This window comes from Ochlerotatus camptorhynchus, unplaced genomic scaffold (genome assembly GCF_037179485.1).
Source record: "Ochlerotatus camptorhynchus isolate MF236.1 unplaced genomic scaffold, CSIRO-AGI_Acam_v1.1 ptg000443l, whole genome shotgun sequence".
In the NCBI taxonomy this organism is placed as follows: Eukaryota; Metazoa; Arthropoda; class Insecta; order Diptera; family Culicidae; genus Ochlerotatus; species Ochlerotatus camptorhynchus.
In genome coordinates this window covers 5568041-5584765 of record NW_027040929.1, presented here as the reverse complement: position 1 = coordinate 5584765, position 16725 = coordinate 5568041, and the positions used below count along the sequence as shown (strand labels likewise).

The following is a 16725-nucleotide window of genomic DNA, read 5'->3' as shown; positions in this document are numbered from 1 at the left end:
TCTCGAACTGTACTATCGTGGCTACAGTCAGATCAGCACAGATTCAAGCAATTCGTTGCATTCAGAGTGGGTGAAATTTTGGAATTAACCTGAATGCGAGACTGGAAGTGGGTGCCCACGAAGCAGAATATCGCGGATGTGCTCACCAAGTGGGGTCGCGGTCCTCCATTGCAAAACGATTAGGAATGGATTCATGGTCCTTCAGTGCTATACCAATCGAGCGATCAATGGCCGTCTTCCGAACCGATCGAAGAAACCGTGGAGGAAACTAGACGAGTTATGCTGTTCCATGCGGTGGTCGAAGCGGAAACTGTTTCCAGTTGGACAAAACTTGTGCGTGTGACGGCAACCGTACTGCGTTTCATTTCCAATTGCCAACGAAAAAGGGCCGGGTTGCCAATCGTAACCTGCCAATCTACGAATCGTCAACGACGATTAATTAAGGCGGAATATTCGACAGACAAGAAACCACTTCAACAAGAGGAGCTTCAGAAAGCGGAAATTATTCTGTGGAGGCAGGCACAATACGAAAGCTTCCCAGATGAGATGAACACACTTACGAAGAATTTGGAACGCAGCCCGGGTCAACGACTGGAAAAGATCGAGAAGTCTAGCAGTCTCTACAAGCGATCGCCAGTGCTAGATGAAGAGGGAGTCCTGAGAGTTCGAGGCCGGTTGGAAAATAACGAAGAGCTACCCTTCGACAAGAGGTATCCGATCATTCTGTCAGGGAAGCATGACATCACCAAGAAGTTGATACTGCATTTCCACAACAAGTTCGGCCATGCAAACAGAGAGACCGTGTTCAATGAATTACGGCAGAAATTCTGGATACCGAAGGCACGCGCTGCAATCCGGCATGTAACGAAGGAATGTGTATGGTGCAAGGTGAATCTCTATGTACCGTCGGTTCCAATGATGGCACCGCTACCAGTTCAACGCACCACCCCTCACTTACGTCCATTTAGTGCAGTGGGCGTTGATTATCTTGGTCCGGGCGAAGTCACGGTGGGGCGCCGAAAGGAAAAGAGGTGGATCGTCGTATTTACTTGCATGGCTGTGAGAGCCGTACATCTAGACGTGGTACATAGTTTGAGCATTCAATCCTGCCTGATGGCAATCAGGAGATTCGCGTGCAAACGTGGCGTACCAGAACAAATCTTTTCGGACAACGCCACCTGCTTCCGTGGAGCGAACACTGCGATGATGGAGACGATGCAGGGAATAAATATCGAGTGTGCTGAAAAAGTCACTTCGGCTGTCACCGCGTGGCATTTCAATCCACCTAGTACTCCACACATGGGTGGAGTCTGGGAGAGGATGGTGCGATCTGTCAAAGAAGCCTTGCGAGCGTACGAAGACGGACGGAAGTTAACCGACGAGATCCTTTCAACGAGCTTGGCCGAAGCGGAGGATATGATAAATACTCGACCGTTGACGTACGTTCCTCAGGAAGTAGCCGACGAAGAAGTCATCACACCGAACCATTTCCTACGTGGAAGAACGATGAGTACGGACATGCTACTGAAAGACTCTGTGGACTTTGCTGAAACCTTGCGGAACGTCTACAAGCGGTCAGAATATTGGGCAAACAAGATGTGGGAGCGTTGGTTGAAAGAATACTTGCCATCGCTTATCATCGCACAAAGTGGCTCGAGGACAAGAAGCCTCTGGAAATCGGAGACTTAGTGTTCGTAGTCAATGGAAAGAACAGAAGAATTGGGTACGAGGAAGAGTTCTGGAAGTTATTCAGGGAGCGGACGGAAGGATTCGTCAGGCTGACGTGAAGACGGCTGATGGCAAGGTGCACAGGCGTGCTGTGGCGAATCTAGCGGTGTTGGAAATTGAGTCAGGTAAATCCGGAAGTTCCGGAGGAGACACCGGATGTTACGGGCAGGGGATTGTTCACATCGCTGGGCAGTAGCTGTTGGTGTCATAGCTGAACCCCGAAAACTGACAGTTCAGAATGAGAATAATGAATAAGAATGAAAATAGAATTAAACAAAACCTAGAGAAAAACCCAATCGCATATTGAGCTCGTGGATTGAATTTAGTTCTTTATCGGAAATAATATTAAAGTGTAAGAAAACGAAAGGTGATAGTTTTATTGAATTTATTTAAAATACTGTAAGTACCTACATGAAACGAAAAGTAAAAATTACGATTATTCATGGAATGTTAAATAACAGGAGGAGTACAGTAGGAGAGGATTGTAAAAGGAGTAGGAAAGGACCAGGAAGGATTGGAATCGTTAGGAAGAAGGAGACTATTTGAATAGGTGTATCGGTTAATGAAACTAAAAACCATATGTTATTGTTTTAATACATTTCAGTTTTTGATCTGCTCCAAAAGTTGCTGCAAAATATATACATCATCCGAACATAGACAATAATTTCAAGCAAAAATCGTTGCAATCCTCAATTGCAACGATTAATTCCCTTTATACTTAGATAAGATTTAGTTTTGCGGAGCCAAGATCAGTAATGTTTGATTTACATTTTAAATAGCAGTATTTCTAGGTTAGTTTTGGGTACCAATTACTCGTGGCGGGCTCGAATTTCGATTGGAAGGATCTAGGTAGGAAACTAGTTTCTGAAGCCTCCTTCAGATACTACTCTCGGACGTGGAGGGGCAAGTAGCAAGGCAGGGACAATGTAAAAACACTTAGATATATGTCATAACAATTAAGGCTGTTAAGTTACTGTAGTAACTGGAGCACCTAGGTTAAAATTAAATGTAATTTATTTTGAATTTGGAACAAATAATGAGTTAAAAAAAGCTGCTTTGGTGAACTTCATGCTTTTTTCGTTTTGAAGGAGTTTAAGTTTTGCATGAAAATTGTAAATTGGTGAATTCTCAACGGTTTGATTTAAAATTTACTTAAAACTTATGCTTAAATTTTCGCAAATTTATAATTCAAAAATTTTAAACTATCGAGAAAAACAAAAATAAATAAAAGGTTCCGGTTGTAATTGTAGCTCAATTTCAAATAAACTCGAATTCCGCACAGGTTGAAAAGCGCTGCGACAGATCATCATAGCTCATTACCTCCGTGTTGGTCTAAATATCCCACACCTCAAACAACCTCCCATAGCACCCATCCAAAATCAGAAAACGCCCAACCAACGGCTTGGTTCAAAGAAGTGCGTGTTTGCAAACTGCAGCTCTGCTCCACTGTGCCCTGAAGATGCGACACGAAGAAAGAGGAATAATTGGATCCACATGACACATTCCACCGGGTTCGGTTATTGCAAGCGGATTGCCATGGGGAAGAAGTGGCAAAACGGTGGCGCTCCAACGCCTCCGGGCTGAAAGTGCGATCTTATCAAAAATGAGTTACGCGTCGGTCGGTTGGTCGGTTAGCAGTTTTCGCACCAGTCCCCGATGACTCTTTGCCACTGCTACCGGAGGCCAAATCTGATAGCAATCTCAATAAAACAGACTGCCTTAAACAACTCAAGATAGAAAGTTGACCCCCCCCATCAGAAATAACACAGAGCAACTTAAAGTTCATCGATCCTATCGGTCGCTATCGATTGTCGCTTCGGAATCGATTACGTCACTTTAACGGTGAATCATCGGAAAATTATTTCCAGACCCAGCTTTTCCCGTCTCACCATCGTTCCATGTTGAATGGCGTCATTCTTGAGCAGTAGGTCTATGGCGTTCGGTATTCCTGTTGCTTCAAAGGAATTTTGATGGGCGCCGGGTACATTCCTATCGCACCTGCCTTCGCAATGTAGTGAAATTTCCGTTTTTCATGTTAAATATTTATTTACGTTCGCTTTCTTCTCTCTGTCCCAGGCGTCATTTGAATTGTCACCGGCATTGATGCAGAAAATTGCTAATGCGGGGAGTGATGAGGGGTTGGGAGCTGGAGTGGTGAACTGATAATAAAAGCTCAATAGGAAAACCCTCAAGCATCATCAAACTGGCATGTACCTATGGTGATGTGCTTGAGGGAGGAGGGGGCATGCGAAAGCGAAGGTGTAGAAATACGTAGGTATCAAACAGTGATCGATCTTCTCAACGGGAAATGGTATGAGAGATTCGTGTGAAATGGAAAATTGTGATGCCTCATGATACCCAAGATAACATTGTTGGACTGAATGGAAAAATTGAGCTCTGTGCGTCTGGGAAAAGTATGTTCATTGCGAAGAATAGAGGAAGAATGCTAAGAAACAATTCTTTATCAATTAATTGGGCAATATTTTAGCAATTCAATAGTCCGACTCATCAATTAGTGCATCATTTTCTTCAATTAGTGCTTTTTCCACCAAAACTTTCCTCAAGCCCTTTGATCTGAATTCATTAAAAAAAATCGCACCATGGTTTTCTCCATATGCAACAAATTGCAGCCAAGGAAAAACCATGGAAGCGATAAACGCTTTGGTGATTCCTGTACCAGCCAGTCAGCGCCCAGAAAAGGAAACAAAAAAGAACCTCAAACTTCAAAACCTCGTAAAACTAGAACTTTAATTTCCTCTGCCGTTTTTTTCCCCAATCGTAGCGACTAGTTTTGCTACTATGGTAGCTCTGAATCCTTGGGGCGTCGTCGTAGTCGTCGGCGTCGCCATGGTGGTGGTTGGAAAAATCAGAGTTTAGCTGGCAGACTGGCGGTCGGCGGTTGGGTGAGGTTCATATTTCTTCATCCATGGCTTCATGGCTGACTTTTTCGCCAACTTGTTCACATTTGTGCTTGCACTCTTACTGACAAAAAAAAAAACTGTTTGCTCTCTTAGGATGAAGGTTGGCGGTGAGGAGCGATGAACGTTGAAAGCGGAATAGTTTTTGCGCGCACATACACGCGAGACGGTTCTTTTATAGACTCTGGCGAAAACCTCTCTATCCGACAGTTTAATTGCTTACACGGTGTAAAAGTTCGCCCTCGGGCAAAGGTGCGGAAAATTGCCAACGTCAAACTGTGATTATGTGGGAAAATTGAACCACCAAATGGCAGGGACGGGGAGGGATGGGATCACACGCCGCTTAATCAAAGCGTGAGTAGTTAAAACTACTGACTTTTCCCTGAACTGTACTAAGGAGAACATCAAAGCCCTTCCCTCATAGGCACTTTTATAAATGGAAATTCAATTTCCTGTCTTGAATACACACTGCGAACAACTTCGTAGGCGCTGAGGGAACTTTTTTTTTGCGGGAAAAACAAACTAAAACTTTAATTGAAATGTGAACCCAAGGAAGGCATCAGGCAGTCAGTCAGTGCTAGAGAAGCGCGTCGGAAGTCCGCCGTCGGAATGCATTTTCAATTATTTAAGATTTCACTTGGTCCACCTCGCCTTTGCGTCTCCGACCTTCCTGATGAAGCAGGTTGCACCACATCCGATTAAATCATCCCCGTTGAAGTCGGCTCGGAACGGGTTCATTTCCGGCTGCCGATGATGATTGACGGACGATGGGCCGTTCTGCACACAGTCAGTTAGTGATGTGGTGCATTCGGATAATATGCGCTAACAACCCTTTCCAAGGGTGCCTAACGTGATGAAGTTTGCGGAAAACGTTGCATAGTTTCCGGTTTTCTTATATATGACTTTGATTGGTTTATATTGGAAAAGTAGGTTTGTTTGGTGGCCTCCTTATTGGTTTTCTTAATGCAGTTTTTTTTTGACCCATTTGAATAAATTTTGCTTCAGCAGAAGGACTAGCCTATGTTGACAGCTTGAACACTGGATTCCGTTTGTATTATTTCAAGATAGTTATGGAAAAATGCTGTGATGTGTGCGCGTAGATACATCCGATTGAATAAATAAATCTGTTTCGAACGAAATATCTAAATTATGTATGTTACAAAAAGCGCGCGAATTCCGAAAGCCGTGCGAGACAACCGAAGCGAGAAAAAAAGGCTTATAATCATTTAAAGAGTGCCACCAAAATAAATGTGATAACCTATGTTGGAAAGTTGATTAATTTTGGTTTCCTCCTCAGATATTCTACTTATTTTACTTATGAGCTTTGTTTCGATTTGGATATTCTATCGCACGTAACAATCATTTCAAAATTTCGCGACCGTAGCGAACAAATTCTAAACTACATAAGGTAAAAAAAATTGTAAGCTCTACAGAATTGCAAATCACTTCTGCGCAAGCTCCGTAGACGTAGGCGCGTTGAATCCGACCGCCGCGAAAAGTTAAACATGCATCAATACCACATAAGGAAAGATCGATTTTACGTAGGGTCTAGTTCATAGATTAACATTGACTGCTGTTTACAAATGTAAGTACTTGAACACTAAGAAATAAGTTAACTGAAATGCTTTGACCGCATATATAAGAGATTTCGCGTATTGAGAATAATATAGTAATCGAGTATAATACACTGAGGGGAAAACAACACCTACAAAAGATTAAAAGTTATCAATTGTCACAAGCCTCTACTTTTACTTATTTCCTAAACTATTCCTCTCCTTGTTAATTAGCTAAGCTTAGTAATCCCCATTGCCTGCCCATGGCGCCATTCTATCGCGGCATGAGCCAGCAACGCCCGCCATAAACCTACCGTCTCCACTATAAAGCATGAAATTAAGCCCGCCCACCAACAGCAAGGTGCAAAAACTAGCCAAGGGGAGGGAGTTATTGGTTTTCTTAATGTAGTTGAAGGAATAATATTTCGTAGATAAAATGAGCCAATAATATCTCATACACTGCCACTGAGAATAGCTCAGGGAGAGATTTACTTCTACTCAGTTGTTTAAGAAATGTTTTAAATCTTCAGGTACTAAGCGCTGAGTTCCTGCAGGTTTTATAAATTTCTGGCAAACATACTTTTGCATAAATATATTCCATAGTTGAATATGCTAATTTCAAATAACAGACTAAAGTGGTAATTTTTATACGATAGATGAGGAGATGAAAGTATAGAATTGATAGTTCCGTTAGAGTACGGCAGTGTGAAAATTGCATATAGAGAGTAGAAAGCGAGCAAGGACAACTTTAGGTTTCATCATCTCTCTTTACCAAACTCCCCCATTGGAGAGGGATGATGAGGGGTATTCCCCCCACCACCACTGGCAAAAAGAGATGATCACCGACACGCTCAAGTACCGACGATGTGTTTGAAACAGTACTACCGATTTTTCCCGCACTCCAGTTGTTATCTGAAGGAAGGCATCCGGTTTGGAAATTGCAGCTATTGTTACCTCTACCACGGTATCATCTACAAATATTCTTGAACATCTAGAAAGATCCTTGAAATATAACGAGGCTCCCAAAACCTCCAAGAAGTTCATGCAGCTTTTGACGTATAACTACGTCTTTGTCGACTATACTGGGTTACAAATCAAAAACATATGTGTGGTGAAATAGTGTTTGGGTTTGAACGCTTGTAACTTTGTCATTTATAAACTTAATTAAAATCCAAATGCGCCAATCGATAGAATATTACTTAGAAAATCTTCTGAATTAAATAATTTTCCAATTTTTAATCAAAAAACTTTTGAAAATAGCGCAAATGCTAATTTTGATCACTGTTTTCATGAACTAAACGTTTTCCCCAAACCCAGTCATCATAAACGAATACCACTTGGTTGCACATCATTCTTCCTTAACCTGAAAAGATATAAATCAGCGCTGCTTTGCTGCCTTTGAGTGAACAGCGGGCCAATGAGTCAACAGCGGGCCCTTCAAAGAAGGTGCTAATCAAGCCCAGCGCGTCGCAGGATGACGCCGGAAAACGAGTACTGCAAGCCAACCAGTATGCAGTACTCCTGGAAGAAAATGGCGATGGTGACGCCGCTCCCATTGCAAGAAAAGAGCGAATTCCCCCGCTTTTCACGCTGGTGAAGGATGTTGCCAAGCTAGGTGCCGAACTGGCAAAACACAAGCTGCTGCCTCGCTTTAAGCTTTGCAGCATCGGTACCAAAATCATGTGCTCCAGCCTGGAGGAGTATAAACAAATAGGATGTTTCCTGAAGGAAAACAACGTGGACTTCTTCACGCATGATCTGCCATCGAGCAAGCCACTGAAGGCGGTTTTGCGTGGATTACCGTCGTTCGAGGCGGCTGCGGTGAAGTCCGAGCTGGAGCGGCTTGGGCTCCAACCTGAGACCGTGTTCCAGATGAACCGCCGTTTCATCAACAATACCAGCTTCCGTGACCAGTTGTTCCGGGTGCACTTCACGAAAGGATCCACCAGTCTTGCGGCTCTGAGATCCAAATCCGGGACCTGTTTCAGGTCATCATCAGTTGGGAGCATTACAAAACCCAACATCGTGATGTTACGCAGTGTACGAACTGCCTCTCTTATGGCCATGGCACTGCGTCCTGTGAGCAAGTTGATGACATCGAGCCAACGTATATCAACTGCGGTGAAAATCATCAAGCCTCCAATCGCGGATGTCCCAAGCGAGTGGAGTTCATTAATATCCGTCGGAAAGCTACAATCAACAACCATCTCAGTCGCCTCCGTAATCATCATTCGCCTCCTGTACTCACGGAAGTCCAGTACCCAGCTCTCCAGTCCCGTCGACAAGTTCCGAAGCTAGCCCCGTTTCCGCTCAACAACCAACAAGCCAACCCTGCGAGTATCCAAATGGTTCCCAACAGTCGGACAGTTCAGCATCGTCTCGCTGCTACTGCGGCCCAGCCAAATCCAGGTTCATCCACCGCCCCTGGTTTATCATACGCTGGTGCTGTCTCAGGTGAACCTGTCGACGATTCTCCGTTCACCTCGGAGGAACTTGTGACGCTCGTGGCCGAGGTCATCATCATCATGCGCACCTGCAAGACTCGATCTGAACAGTTACATACTGCCCTGTTCCTTGTCACTAAGTATGGACCGTGAAGCCATCAAGATCGTAAATTGGAATGCTTGCTCCTTGAAGAGCAAAAACATCGAGTTTTTTGACTTTCTCAACGAACGGCACATCGGCATAGCCGTCATCACCGAGACTCATTTGAAGCCCGAGCTGAACGTCTTCCTTCCCGACTTTCGGCTCGTAAGGCTTGACCGCACCAGCTCCGGGGGAGGGGGAGTGGCCATCGCTGCGAGGCAGAACATCAGCTGCCGGCTACTACCAAGCTTCCAGCTGAAAATTACCGAAGCCATCGGAATTGAGATGAGCACATCGCTTGGTCCAATCACCATCATCGCGGTCTACTGCCCCAAGCAAACCAACATTAGGGACGGCTCAGCCGCAGACCTCCGAAGATACATCATCAAGCTAACACGACGGCGGCAAAATTTCGTCATCGCTGGCGACCTGAACGCCAAGCATCAAGCCTGGGGCAATAGTCGGTGAAATCAGAACGGCACAATATTATACAACGATCTGCAGCAAGCCCACTACAACATTCTGTGTCCGGACACTACCACCCGGTTGAGTCGATCCGGAGCTCATGCCACCATCGACATCTTCAACAGCAACATTGGCGATAACATCTCCCAACCTAACTGAGCTCGGACCACTATCCGGTGGTGGCCGAAGTAAGTTCCTCCGCCAATAGGTTTCAAGTTTCCCGGAGAAATTACCATCGTGTCAACGAAGAAGTCGATCAGTGCCTGCAAGCCATCGAGGCGATATCCCGTGCCAGGGAGCAACACGTACCAGCATCCAGACAGGTGAGTCATACTCTGAACCTTGACAGCCCAACCAAAGATCTTATCAGGCTCCGTAACACCATCGTTCTGGGCTGCCCCACTTGAAGACCAATGTCAATAGGCTAACCAAAATTATCCAGGCAAGGATGGTGAAACTCAGAAATAACGACTTTACCAAAAAGATTCGCTCTCTCCCAGATTGTGCAAAACAATTTAGGAAGATGACCAAAATTTTGAGCAACAAGTCGAGACCGATCCCTTCGCTTTCCTCTGTTGACCAGAACTTAGACCCATCCCTACTCACAACCCCAGTTGAAAAGGCCAATGCTCTTGGCCAACATTTTGTGATTTCACATAATCTTGGTCAAACCATGGTGAGCCCCCATAAGCCTGCCGTACTGGAGGCAATGTCTAGAGTCGCTAACACCCCCGTTGTAGTGCATGATCATAGTAGAATATCGGCTGATGAGGTGATAGCAGCTATTAGAAGTACTAAAAACATGAAGGCTGCGGGTATGGATGGTGTAGTCAACCTCGAGTTGAAAAACTTGAGTATTGACTTCTTCAACCATCTTACCGTTATTTTCAACAAATGTTTGGAGCTTGGCTACTTCCCTGCATGCTGGAAGTTAGCCAAAGTGATTCCAATACACAAGCCTGGCAAAGATCCTACCAGTGTCAAAAGCTATCGCCCCATCAGCCTCTCGTCCTATATCTCGAAGCTATTCGAAAAGTGAATACTCAGCCGTCTGCTGGTGTTTTCAAATGATAATAACATCTTTCTCAAAGAGCAATTCGGGCTTAGGAAAGGCCACTCTACCATCCACCAACTCGCACGGGTTACTAACATCATCAAGCGGAATAAGTCCGTTTCCAATACATCTGCCATGGCATTGTTAGACGTCAAGAAGGCGTTCGACAATGTCTGGCATGATGGTCTAGTGTACAAGCTGCATCGATACAACTTTCCGATCTAACTCGTAAAGATAATCAAAAACTACTTGTTGGGCAGATCATTCCAGGTCTACTTGAACAATGTCCCCTCTGATACGTTCAACGTTGATGCAGGGATCCCTCAGGGTAGCTTGATTGGGCCTATCCTATTAAACATTTTCACGCCAGACGTTCCTCCCCTGCCAGGTGGTGGTATCCTGTCAATGTTCGCAGACGACACCTCCATAATCTATAAAAGTTGAGTGATCCGTGCTCTGGCGAGTAAACTACAATCAGGCCTGGATGTTCTGTCCGACTATTTCAAGAGTTGGAAGATTTGTATCAATGCAGCTAAAACACAAACCATTCTGTTTCCACATTCGCACTCACCTCGGCTTGTCCCGCCTGCTAACGTCAAGATCCATCTTGATAGCACTCCCATTGAATGGTCGAGTGAAGTAGTCTACCTTGGTCTCACCCTCGATGGCAAATTGCTATTCCGATCCCATGTGGATAAGACATCCACCAAGTGTAACATCTTGATCAGGTCGCTCTACCCTCTGATAAACAGGAAGTCCACCCTGTCCCTCAAAAACAAGCTTTCTGTCCACAAGCAGATTATTCTGCCAGCTATTGAGTATGGTATGTCAATCTGGGAGAGTTGTGCTAAGTGCCACCACTTAAAGCTTCAGAGGATCCAAAACAAGATCCTCAGAATGATCCTTAACAGTTCACCGCGAACTCGCAATTCTTAGATTCACCACCTGGCCGGTCTTCAAACACTTGAGGAGAGAAAGACTTCCACGCTGGAAAGGTTCAGAGTCACACGTTATGTCTGAAAGCACTTTTTTTGCAACATTCATGTACCTCATATTTTTCTTCACAAGATGTTAGCATTGATCCTAACAATCAAATCTGTGATGGTTTTAAAATATTTCATCTTGGGTTTTTAGAGAAAAAGTGTTTTGAAGTATACTTAGTCGTTTACAAAGGCGTCAAGATCAGAAAATCAAAATCAGCAATCTTTCAAGATCAAGATCACCTAAAATCACAGGCACCAATATCACCAGCCATCATCACCACGAAAATCACACGTGATTTTCGACCAATATCAGCCGTGATTTTCGATTCTCAAAATCAACCAGCATCAATATCAACCAAGATCAAAATCATCGAAAATCATAGGATATGTGAAATTCTAGAGTTTGGGCAATTCCGAAATTCAAGTCAACATTCCGGATGAAATTAAAATGGTGGATTTCAACCCAAGATGGCTCCCACAAATCCAAGATGGCGGAACAAATCCAATATGGCCCCCCCCCCTGGACAGGGAATATGCATATAAACCCATGCAATATGGGTATCTACGGAATAGGCTCGATGAGGGGAAGTGAAAAATTGACATCCGCCGCCATTTTGAAATGCAAGATGGCAGTACAAAATCCAATATGGTGGCCCCCGGACAGGGAATATTCATATAAACCCATCTACGGAATGGGCTCGATGCGTGAAAGTATAAAAATGACATCCGACGCCATTTTGGAATGCAACATGGCGGACCAAAATCCAATATCGTGGCCCCGGGACAGGGAATATGCATCCTAAACCCATACAATATGGGTATCTACGGAATGGGCTCGATGAGGGGAAGTGAAAAATTGACATCCGCCGCCATTTTGAAATCCAAGATGACCGAACAAAATCCAATATGGCGGCCCCGGACAGGGAATATACACCTAAACCCATGCAATATGGGTATCTACGGAAGGGGCTCGATGAGGGGAAGTGTAGAATTGACATCCACCGCCATTTTGGAATTCAAGATGGTGGATCAAAATCCAATATGATGGCCCCCGGACAAGGAATATGCATCTAAATCCATGCAATATGGTTATTAAATTTTCCACATACCATCCTAAAGTTTGCCAAAATTTCTTCACGTTTAAAGAACTTTTTGCAGAGCATCATTGATATTCATATAATGTTGCTATAGTTCACAGAATTCTCTTGAAGTTCGTAGAACTTACCAGAACGACATTGAACTCCCCAGAAGCTCACAAAACGTCCCTGAAGTCGGCAGAATTTTCCTGAAGGTTATCGAAGCACATCTTTAAAGTTTTAATAATATTCCTGAAGTTTGTAGAACTTCCCTGAAGTTCAATGAACTTATCTGAAAGTTGTTGAATTTATCTGCTTTATTGGAGGAAATTATTTAAAGTTTGCAGTACTTTCCTAAAATTCATCACAGTTCCCTATAGTTCGCAGAATTTCCAAGAAGGTCGCTGAACCTTCCTGAAAATTTCCATGGACAAAATATGGGAACTGCAATGATGCTCTAGCAACTCTGTAGTAATTCAAGGTGAGGGCTACCTAAACTCACTGGGCAAGAGTAACTAACCTCATGTGAGTTTCATTCCTGTATTATCGGCATTATCGGTTAAACGATTTAAAAAAATATCGTCATGGTTGCCAGAATTTATTTTCGATCTTGCCATTGAGTCAAACATATCTTTTTATTTTTAAAAATCCAAGCAAATTTTCCGCCCCTCAGGATGATTTAGTGGTAAATGCTACCTTCGCCAGCTGCTGAGTACAAGACACAAATCTTTCGGATACCTACTATCTCCTTTATTTAACTCCGGTAAAAATCTTTCAACGATCGTCGCTGCTAAAGTGGCTTCATTTTTTTTTTACAAAGCCGCTTTTCGAAGCACGACAAGCGAGCTATCTATTTTCTTCATGAGATTTTTTTAATTTTTCCAGATTTTCTACACAATATATCCATAAAAAGACACTCGAAATAGGATGAAAAGCAACGCCTACTATGATAACGTGGCTGTCTTGGACTGTCCTGCTCGCTTCTTTCTCTTTTACTATTATGAGGGAAGAGAAATCAAACAAGATATTGTGCTACGAACAAATATTAATTGATTTATCACAAAGTCGACAAAATCAACATGGATCTTACTTGGGAGTCAAAAACAAATTTCTTTAAAGCCATTTGGATTAATGCAATCAACTTTTGAACCTTATTTGACTGCATTTGTATGGTGTTGTATGTTCAATAGTCCATATACGCCTTCATAATCAGCTTTGTAAACTTCAAAACACTTCTTCTAAAAAAAACCCAAGATGAAATATTTTAAAACCATCACAGATTTTATTGTTAGAATCAATACTAACATCCTGTGAAGAAAAATCTGAGGTACATGAATGTTGCAAAAAAAGTACCTTCAGACATAGCGTGAGTCACCTGTCTGCGATCAAACCACCAGATCATTCGTGATTTGGCAACCTAATTTAAGGGATTACGCCACCCTAGAATACAGAAAAATGCACCAACTTCATTAATTTTTTTTATGTTATTTAATAAAGTCACATACTAAATTAACTTATATGGGCTTATAGTACACATAATTTGGGGTGCTTACAGTATTTTTTCATAAGGGGAAACCATGTGTGGCAGTTGGAAGCACTGCGAGTTCCTGGCACTGCTTCCCGTGTAGTGTTACGCGGCCCACAGAGAATGCAATCGTCAAAGTCTAGATCAAATTGAGTCAAAATTGCAGATGCTATCGTGTGGGCCGCGGAGAGAAATGTTGTATCGAAAAAAGCGCGGTTGAAGTTTGAGGCACAGATTCAGGTGCGTGATGCAAAGTTTTGTAATTTCGCTTATAATTTTCGGAATTTTAATTTGTTCGACATGGAACCAATTGTCCCTTATTCTTGACACTTCAGAGTACCTTTTTATGTAAAAAAAATCGATTTTTTGAAAATCCTAGGGTGGCATAACCCCTTAAGTAGTAAGGTAGATTCCTGTGCTCAAGTAGGTAGGTTATAAATTTTTTAAATTCAAACTAAAACAATCCCATAAAGGGTATGCTGTAAATTAGCGCTAAACGCAATTATCACTAGATAATTCTGTTTGACCACCTTGGCACCCCCATTAACTACGCCAATGCTATCGCTGCCGCCACCAAGTAACCCACCCGCCGCTGCCGACCATTTTTGAATCGGCGCACACCTCTATCCTCAGCAAGCAGGTTTATTGGCAGTGTTAATCAATTTCTTGTGTGAAATGGGAATTCTTTAGGTGGCGTTTATAATTTTTTTTTTGTTTTTCAAAAAAAAATCAGTTCTGTCACAATGTATTGCCTGCGTTCAAGTTAACGGAAATACACAACAGCACTATGCAATGAACCTTGTCAAGGGCATATATCTTTAGTGGAACATAGTATGCACTTGGAACGACGACCGTAAAACCGAACTCAAAAGTGATAATAAAAAACGCATTTGAATTTTTCTACGGTATTATCTTCCCTCAGTCCTCCTCCCCTTGGGTCCCTCGCACCCATCAGCTAATAGTAATACACAATGTAGAGCCTCGTAAATATCTTCCAGACATACAGCGCCGGGACGACTCTGCTACACTCAATGTTTCCAAGAGCGATGAAGCGGTCGGTTGGTGGTTTGTTTTATTGCACTCATGTAAGTACAACTATCAACAACAACAATAAATGGGAAACCGGGGTAGGAAGGCGGAAGGGACAATTTCAACAAAACTTTTTGACTAGTTCCATAAATGCGCGATTGATAAGTGGCAATGGGAAGTGTATTTGTTTGCTTCGGTCCAAGGCTACAATTAGCAGTCTGTGAATTGATGTTTCCTTTTGTTCTATGTGGGGTCCATTTCGGAAAGTGCATGGTGTCATAAAAATTATTGCCGGCTTGCATTCGTTCGTATTGAGGAAATGAAGCATAAAACACTTAGTGGGTGATTTTCATTCCAAAATTTTCGAACGAAACATTGCGTTCTAGATTTTGACTTCATAACTGCACCCAAGGAAGAAATTTCATCAAGTAATTGAACGAGCCAGAATTTGTTTTAATTAAAATCGCAACCGACTTAATTGAGTGACACCTTACGCGCCACAATGCACTATGGGGCGGCTCCATACAAAGTGGTGGCCAAAAATATTTTATTGGTTTTTCCGCACTTTTTGATGGTATTAAAGTAAGTTAAGCATAAAATTAGTCATATTTATGTATTTTCATCGCATCCGGAAGGTGTAACTAGTATTAAACCCAGTAATGAGCTACTTATTCCTGAACAATAAACTTGAAAGTTTGTTTTTAATTTTAGGGACAGTTCAAATGCAAATCAAAACTAGAATAAGGTTGCTGTGCATAAGATTAAATAGGAAAGGTGGAGGTGGAAACAGGGATGAATATACTACAAAATAAAACATAATTTTCTTTGACTAATTGTCATAATAATATTAATTTAATAACTTTCCCTTAAAACTAAATTAAATTCACAAGCAATTCTACTCATTTTCTACATTTTCATCAAGACCAAAATCATCATCCAGTTGTTCAACATCATCCATTAATGCATCTAGTGCATTGCCTTCAGTGTTTATATTTTCAGAGCTGTCAAGATCTTCGAATACTAAAAGTGATTTCACAACATCTGGATATTCAAGTGATACCTGCTTTCGGATTCTATTACCTAGATTTATTGAACTTATCAAAGGATCAGATGAGTTCATAGCTCGAATAAAGACGTCATGTAGATTATCAACTCATGACCTTTTCCTAGCATGATGGGTACGACATATTTTTAGTAGTTTATGTTGGCACTCTGCTGCTTCCTCAGCTAACATGCCAAGAGGAGCATGTGAATGGATTATTATGCTTCCAGCGTGAGCGAGTACTTTATGCACTGTTGCTGGAATTTTATACCAATCATACAAATTAAGATACCGCCGATATGTTTCCATACAATAGTCATCCATTTTTTTAGGATTGATCGGGTCTTGGCAATTGATTACTATTAAAATATTACGAAATCTAATAATAAGCTCTTCATCGATATCCAAAACTTTGGAAAGTAATTCAGGAGTTGAAAATGCTTTTCGACACACATTTCCTGTTGTACTGGTCCCAGCTCCGCCTGCCCTGGGTTGATCAACTCGTACTCCGAACGCTTCGTACATTTTTTGAGAAACGAGTTTTTTCCGTTCAAGATATTTGGCCTTTAAATCCTTCGTGATCTTCCACGTTTTAATTTCCATCCTATAGGAAATATGTAATAAACACTCAATAAATCGCATCCAAGCGTGAAGTGGAGATATGCCGTTATGCAGAGCATCTTCGTTCGAATCGTATCCTGCTTCAAACTTCTGTAAAGTATAAAAAAACATTGTTATTTTTATGGCCCTTAAAATTTGAAAAAAA

At 42.4% G+C, this 16725-nt stretch overlaps 1 protein-coding gene across 1 annotated transcript in view; it reads left to right on the top strand.

Annotated features, from left to right (window-relative positions):
* LOC135711830 (uncharacterized) overlaps positions 1–16725 on the top strand; it is a 175292-nt gene that overhangs the window by 62256 nt on the left and 96311 nt on the right. Inside the window, exon 4 of the mRNA XM_065234782.1 lies at positions 184–1574. Coding sequence (XP_065090854.1) covers positions 184–1574 — 1391 coding nt within the window. The remainder of the gene's footprint in view (positions 1–183; positions 1575–16725) is intronic.